Consider the following 7,545-nt stretch of genomic DNA (forward strand, 5'->3'; position numbering starts at 1 on the left):
CGGAATACGTCAGCTATATGTTTTCAATTTGTCACAGTGTTTTCTTTCTTGTGCTGGAAACATTTCCAAAGCACTAACAAAAACACACGTGAATAATAGTTTCTCATTATAAACACTATCTACGCGCAAGTTGATATAGCTGTTGCTAAATGCTACACAAACACTGGTAAAGTACCTGTCTTAAGAAACACGGGTAAATGCATCAGTTCCTAAATACTAGAAAAACAGTCATGTTGGAGGTGAAGATATCCCTTGGCCAGGTGCATATACCAAAATGTGCGTTATTCTAATTAATACCTAATATTTGCATAATTAATAAAGACATTACATAGTTCTTTTGTGGTCACTTCATGGTAGAGACTTCATATTGGAGATATATAGGTTGCTTGAGGACAGGTCAATACAATGAAATACATCTTATGTCAAGACTCGGGTATATGCAATAATGGGAATACAAGGGACCAAACCCTCCTTGTCTGAAACAAGTTCAACTATCTTATTACCATGTAATAACGTTAATATTGATACTATGAATGGAGTTATGTATCAAACTCTTGTCATTCTGAAACTACATTTTGTGATTTATACCAATCAACTTCTAAAATGTCATGTAAACCCGTTTTTTTTGGGGGGGGGGGCGAAATCGCTAAAGGGGGGCGAGGTAGGGGGGCGAGATCACTAGCCGGGGAGGGCGAGATCGCTAGTGATTTCGCCCCGGGGGGGCGAGATCGCTAGTGATTTCGCCCCCGGGGGGGCGAGATCACGGGGGGGCGAGATCGCTGTCACACCGGTACACAAGGGTTATTGCTTGATATACATAAATGATGACAATTTCATGAGAAAAATTCGATGATTTATGACTTTCTGTAGTCCTTTCAGCAGATGAAGGGACCCGCCGTGTTGTTCACCAACCGCCGCTGGCACAACAGGGTATAGGTCCGTGACTGGGCTTGCCTCCGCAGTGGCCTCTAGTCTAGTATAAATATATAATACAAAAAAAGAAACTTCAGTAGAATTCTGTGTTCACAATTTCTTTTGCCAAATTAAATCATTCATTAGAAAAAATTAAGATGATAATATCAAGAAAAGCTGCAAATCTCCAAAGTGCTGGTGGAATGTATCCCCCTGGGGTTAATTACTTAAGTAGTACGTCCTCCGAATTGTTTTACTTGGGGGGGGGGGGGCATTCCTATGACTGCAATGTGAGGTAGTAAATGTCATAGATGACATCATAACGTGCACGTTGATGAAGATTTAAAAAAAAAAAACGTTCCGAAGAGGGCCAACAAGACAAACAAGTTCGGAAATTTGGAAAACATGTCATGTTCAATCCTTGATTGTACTTGTAACTTACAGATGACACTTATAAAGTAGCAAAGAGCGTTGTACGTAGAAGTAAAACTAGTTCGGTAGCTGAAGAAACGGCACCGGTGTGGTAGCCATAAATGTAGATTCCAACTTCATCTGAGTGATAATATGTTGCCATTGTACACTTGCTGCAATTACAATAAAGGAATCAGGATAAATGAATTTGATGTGATCAAAATTGGGCTGTAATATCATCTCTTTTGTTTCAACATATAGCTCCTTGTTGCAACATTTATTGACTCCTTTTTGAAGACTTGGGCAATTGTCTTTTTTACCCATCTTTTTTTGAGCACTCGCATTAGAAATGTGGTCCTGCATAGGATGTCACCCCATTAGTGTCATAACATGCATTAGGCCATACGTCACACATGGTGTCATATCCACGGCTAGTGAATAAGTCGATGAAGGTTCGACACTCAGGTACCAGACAAGCCAAAAAAAACTGTTACCGTATTCTCCGAGCAAATGTTGTTCTCCGCGGATTCGGCCACAGCTGTTCTAGAGATGTTGTTCTTTCGTTTTTCTTTTTACACGGTCGCGATAGCGAACCCCTGTATTGTTTTTGCTGCCATCCATGGGGGCCGCCATGTTGAGTTTTGACGTCACAATCAGTGACCAATGGTCTGCCCTCTATTTTGTATTTGTATTCTTGTTTTGTTTTTTTTTGTCTCGCGGTCAATGATTCAAAATAGAAAGCCCGATGAAAACTCCTAAATAAACATAAAAAAACAACCGGAGCCGAACCTTTGCTTGGAGAGTAAGTATTTCAAGCAACTGCGTTTGGTAACAGTCAGACGTTTCAGGTAACATCCACTACATTTCGTCAGCGACTCAGACAAACTCTTATCAAGTGAATGTAGTGAATGTCTACCTTCATATACTTGGACTTCACACAGGGTCAGTGCACGGGAGGCTCCGGGAAGACGGATGCCCACATAGCGTCCCCGCATTCCCGGACATGAGACGGTAAAGGGTTGCTCAGTCGCGCGATGATCCCTTCCACACTTGGGATTGTCGGCGACCTTGGGGGAATTCCCGATGTGGATGTTGAAGGGGTTGAGACGAAATCCACAACAGTCCATGCGGTTGTAGATGGCAACACTGTAGATATTGAAGACGAAAAACAATGTAATATAAGTTTTGATGATGAAGATTCAGCTTATATAGTTAAACTCCATATACAAATGTAAATTGATAAGCTTGTAAACCGGAAGTTTTTACAATCAGGTCCTGGTTCAGACCCAAACCTTGACCTAGACCTGGACGTCCGGACCGGACCTGAATTTTCTGTACCAGTACCCACGCCTAATATCTACCCAAAATCGAAGTTCTGTAGGATTAGAATATCTCTAACCTACTGCTGTATGTACCATGCACGTACCTTGCAACCTTGGACGATTCACCAAGATCCACATACCAGGTGGGGTTGTCTTCTTCATCAGTGTGGGTGCAGGAATTACCGGTCCAGATGCTGTTGGTGTCGCCATCTACGGCACGGCCGGCAGAAGCTGACCCACCAGTGCTGCTTTGGTAAGCTGGCTTCAGCCGCGCGATATTGGCCACTATCAAAGGAGAGATGACCATCATTAGTGTAACATGTACTCAATTCAAGCTGAACAACATGTCCCGACGACTACTTTTTATCTTTGTTTCTTTAGTTGTCCAAATGATGTCAGTTTTCCTTCATCTTATTTTCCATCAAGAATCAGTTCAGGACCAGTAACGCGACTAGAAACGAAAAACAATACCCGAGTAATCCACCGCCGTGTCTGTCTTTAATACCATACAAAGAGGGTAGTTTGGTATAAGGGCATGATACAGTTGAAAGTCGTCGAATACGCAATATGCCATAGTTTGTTATATACTCTTAGGCCACAGCAAGTAAATTTTATGGATGACATCCTGCAAATATAGTGCTATAGGGCGAACAAAAAAACAAGATGGGTGAAAAAAACAACAAGATGGCTACATTTCCAAAAATAGGCACCATAAAGTTGTGATGACTGTTGTAAAAAGAATTAAAGGGACAAAACATGGTATCAGAGCCAACATGGCATTTATTCCTGTATTCAAGACATGTACTGGTGTGGTAAAATTGACATTATTGTGGTAGACTGGCATCACCAACAAAGTTGGTAACCACACTCACGGCTTCCATATTAGTGTCACTTTTACAACTATCCAATAAGTTTCATTTCTACAACTACAGTCCTGGGTACCTCGCAAGTGTCACTTCTACAAGTACAGTTATTATAACACAATATATTTGCCAAATTTGATACTTTATCGTCATGTTGACCATCCCTGCAGAAGAAAAAAATCTTGTTTTTTTTTCTGAAATCAGGCGAAAATTAATGCGCGGGCTGATGTCATCCATAAAATTTACTTGCTGTGGCCTTATCACGATGCTGGAGACACATTTCGGCTACTTAAAGGCACAGAATCATGTTTGGGTATGATCCGTAAACATCGTCCAAATATTGAATAATAACAGTTTAATATCATAAACGATGCACGGTTTAACAAGTGACAAAAAGATCTTACTGGTCAAGTTTCACATTTCTTTGCTGCAAGATGACACTAAGCACTGACATGGCGAAAAAATATACAGAGTGGTGTATTTATAAGAAGAACTTTTGACACAAAAATTACGTCATACCTTTGCGATAGTCAACACATTCACTGCAAGTGCAGTGAGTGTTCCCGCACCATCCGTACTCTGAACAACAGGGCTTATCTGACTTCGGGCTACACCATCCGGGGTTCGCTCCTGGGGCTGGATTATTCCTTCCACACTTTCCGTCATTTCTCCACTTACTAGCCACTGTAAAAGAAAAATACAAGTATTTTAGTATCCATATGCAATCCATAAACAATCTTATAAGATCGGTACGTCACTGAATAAACACACAAGATACAGAACCACTTCTTTATTTCCACCGACGTTTCGATGACTGTCTGTCACCTTCCTCAGGGCAATTCTGACTGGCTCACATTCACGTGTTACCACTGCTTACAGATACAGCGATTCTTTGCGATGTTTAGACAGTCGCAAATGTTTAACATATACATATATAGCAGTTACATAAATAATAAAGGCTGACAATTTGAACCAATCAGAATTGCCCTCTGAGGAAGGTGGCAGACGATTGCGAAACGTCGGTGAAAAATTAAGCAATTGCTGTGTGAAAGTAGTCTATTTATCAAATATATAGTAAATGCAACCAGCTATCGTTAGCAGCCGACTAATGGACGAATACATTGACTACTCATCTTTGGAAGAGGGCTTGAACTTTGCAAGGGCAGATGGCGAACTTACCAACGCAAGTCTTGCCATCGGAGGCCGGTCCGAAACCGGTTCCGCATGCCGAGACGCATCGGGAACTTCCGTCATCGTTGTTGAAGACAAAGCCCTTACATACGCACGTCTTGCCATCGGGAGCTGGTTCGGTACCGGCTGGGCATTCTGCGACGCACTGGATAACTCCACCGCCCTTGTCAAAAGAAAAGTGCTTACAGCTGCGGCATTCCGTGTCGAGCTTCGATCCAGGGGATATGGGGATACATCCTGTAATAGTAAGAAAATACCTTTGAAAAATAAAAATGCCCAACAAAGCTAATCGACACCCCAGGTCGGCCGATTGCATGCGTGTATTATCAAGCAACGGCCCTGGCCTGGCGTACCGGCCTGAATCATCCTTCTGATTGGCTGACGTTAGGGCTAGTCAGCGAATCAGATACCCTGACTATCAGATACTCCCTTTTGTTGTTCAAGGGAAAGTGAGGAGCCAATCACATTACTTCTTGGATGTATGCGGCAACGTAATTGGCTTGTGACGGCTGACCAGTGCCTATAACGCAACGAGAAGCAAGCATGGTTGGCAGGTCGGTACGTCACAGTTTTTGCCTGATACATAAAGGATGTAGTAACCACTTATTACTGTCCACAAGCAAGGATATCTTGAATATTCAAACGCCACGAATATACAAAACTCCAGAAAAAGCTCACCGTCACACTCTGGGTGACAGTCTTCCACGCACTGCCCATCCTTCAGGACTGTCCCTCCCGTACATTCCATTTCTCCCTGTGCGCCTCCCTCGATGATTCGGGCGTCCATGATCTCTACGTCCACTTCTCCACTGCCAAAGGAGTAAAAACGAATGCCTAATGGTGGACCCACATCATTGTAGACCATGTAGACTAGTCCTTTCTCCTGTTGGCAGAAAATGTTTGAAGAAACGTTGTAACTTGTATGTACTCATAAACAGTATGAACTCGGTATACCAGTAATACAAATATGCAAAACTATAAGTCTAAAAATATCACTTACGGAAGTGTCAGAGCCGATGCCATACTTGATGTAGGTTCGCTGGTTTTCATGGTCCTCCTCCAGGCAAATGAAGTACGGCTGGAACAGTTTGGAGTCACCGAGACTTCTGGCACTCTTCGCTCCTTCGTATTTCACCAGCTTCATTCCCTGAGAATGACACATTAAACAAAATGTTTAATTTTGACATGTTACACAAAAGTTAGTGAAAGATGGTTGATAGATGTTTATGACATCAAGAAGGTTAAGAAACAGACCATAGCGTGATCAGGCCAAAAGATGCTAGAAACGGAAGTTCTGCTACAGTACCAAGGTCACAAATCATAGGTGGCCCAAAATCGATATTGACCTGTATCTTCCAAACACCTACCCAGATACTAAATATCATCGTAATCCACCAACTGGTTCTTGATTTATGCTGACCACTAAAATCAAGAAATGCAAACACACACACAGACAAACCCCAAACTATATCTCCATTGTTAATGGAAATAATAACATTATTCTAAACACGACCTGACTCTATTGTAACAGCTGGTGCTTGAAACTCTTTTAGAAAATAATGGTGTTACCTTGTAGAGCGTAACACCCTGGTAACTGATCTGGAGATGGTACCAGGTGGTTTTATCCCTCGGAATGGCGGAGAACACCACAAAAATGTCGCCTGACGACGCCGCAACGAAGTACAGACACCTTCCTCCCTCCTCCGCGGGCTTGATTTGGTAAGAGTTGGACCACTTCACCGTGCAGGGCGCCTCGATTATACCGGCTAAAGAACGGCTGGTAGAAACAACAGAACAGCAGTGCTTATCAGGAAAACACATTCTGAATGAACCATCAACAATGACTTCATTATTTCAGTGTTCCGAAAAATGGGAAGAAAGGCAGAGAATCACACCAGAACTAAGTATAAACTAAGTATAAAGTATAAAGCGTAAAAACCAACAAGAAGTACATTGTGTAGAATATGCACTATCATAGTTTTGCAAGACTTTCATATGCTAATACATGTAGTATCTTTCTTTCTTTGCCATTGGCAAAAGGAAAAGAATTGCCTGAACAATGACAACGTTTAACGCCTAACAAGATTTGGTATTGCCACGCTTGCTGTTTACGCAGTGTGAGAAGTGATCGTAGGAGTGAACCTGGGTTATAATAGGATACATTCCAGGCTATCAAACTTACCCCTTCGCCTTGGAGTGCTCTAACGGGCTGACATACTCAGCTCTGGCAACATCCAAGTTTGCGTAGTTGCGTGGCAAGTTTCCCAAAACCTGTGAAGACAAGGGCAGGACAATCAAATTTTAGCAAATCAGAGGATTTCATCCAACCAGAACTTTGCGTAGTATACGGAAAGACAATAAGAATGGTGCGGTACAGTTAATATTGCTGGCTTGAATGTTCATCAGTCTCTAGTAGAAATCGTTACGAAGAAAAGGTAAACTACATGTAAGTTTTCAGCACAAAACTGGCCTCAACTTGCAAGAACAAAAGAATCTTTATGCATGAGAGTTTATGAAAACTTTTATCTAGCATTTGAGCAAAAGCAAAAGAAGCCATAATTTTTACATGTGGTCATTCTTTATCAGAGACGGGGGGCAAGCCATAAACTTTCTGCAACTTATGATCCACTGCTCATTGAATCACGTGTTATCTTTTCATGGCATCGCAGAAGCATTTTGCTGGACAGTTGGGTATTTGATTAAGTACATTTTTCTTTAAAAAATTACAGTTCATCTGACACTGTGCTTTCAGTAAACATTATCACTTGTAAGATACTCGAGTAAACGAGTAAAAAAGTCAACGAATGACTAAACCAATGAATACCTATAAACAGTGAAATTGGTGC

At 41.8% G+C, this 7,545-nt stretch overlaps 1 protein-coding gene across 1 annotated transcript in view; it reads right to left on the minus strand.

The window, feature by feature from the left end:
• Nucleotides 1–793: 793 nt before the first annotated feature.
• LOC118407422 overlaps nucleotides 794–7,545 on the minus strand; it is an 8,718-nt gene continuing 1,966 nt past the window's right edge. Inside the window, exons 2-10 of the mRNA XM_035807896.1 lie at nucleotides 6,882–6,970; nucleotides 6,269–6,476; nucleotides 5,700–5,846; nucleotides 5,378–5,582; nucleotides 4,688–4,936; nucleotides 4,028–4,192; nucleotides 2,750–2,930; nucleotides 2,240–2,469; nucleotides 794–973 (exon numbers count right to left, since the gene is read on the minus strand). Of these exons, the coding sequence (XP_035663789.1) occupies nucleotides 969–973; nucleotides 2,240–2,469; nucleotides 2,750–2,930; nucleotides 4,028–4,192; nucleotides 4,688–4,936; nucleotides 5,378–5,582; nucleotides 5,700–5,846; nucleotides 6,269–6,476; nucleotides 6,882–6,970 (1,479 nt within the window). The 3' untranslated portion in view covers nucleotides 794–968. The remainder of the gene's footprint in view (nucleotides 974–2,239; nucleotides 2,470–2,749; nucleotides 2,931–4,027; nucleotides 4,193–4,687; nucleotides 4,937–5,377; nucleotides 5,583–5,699; nucleotides 5,847–6,268; nucleotides 6,477–6,881; nucleotides 6,971–7,545) is intronic.

The sequence above is a fragment of the Branchiostoma floridae genome, unplaced genomic scaffold, assembly GCF_000003815.2.
Source record: "Branchiostoma floridae strain S238N-H82 unplaced genomic scaffold, Bfl_VNyyK Sc7u5tJ_1341, whole genome shotgun sequence".
Lineage (NCBI taxonomy): Eukaryota > Metazoa > Chordata > Leptocardii > Amphioxiformes > Branchiostomatidae > Branchiostoma > Branchiostoma floridae.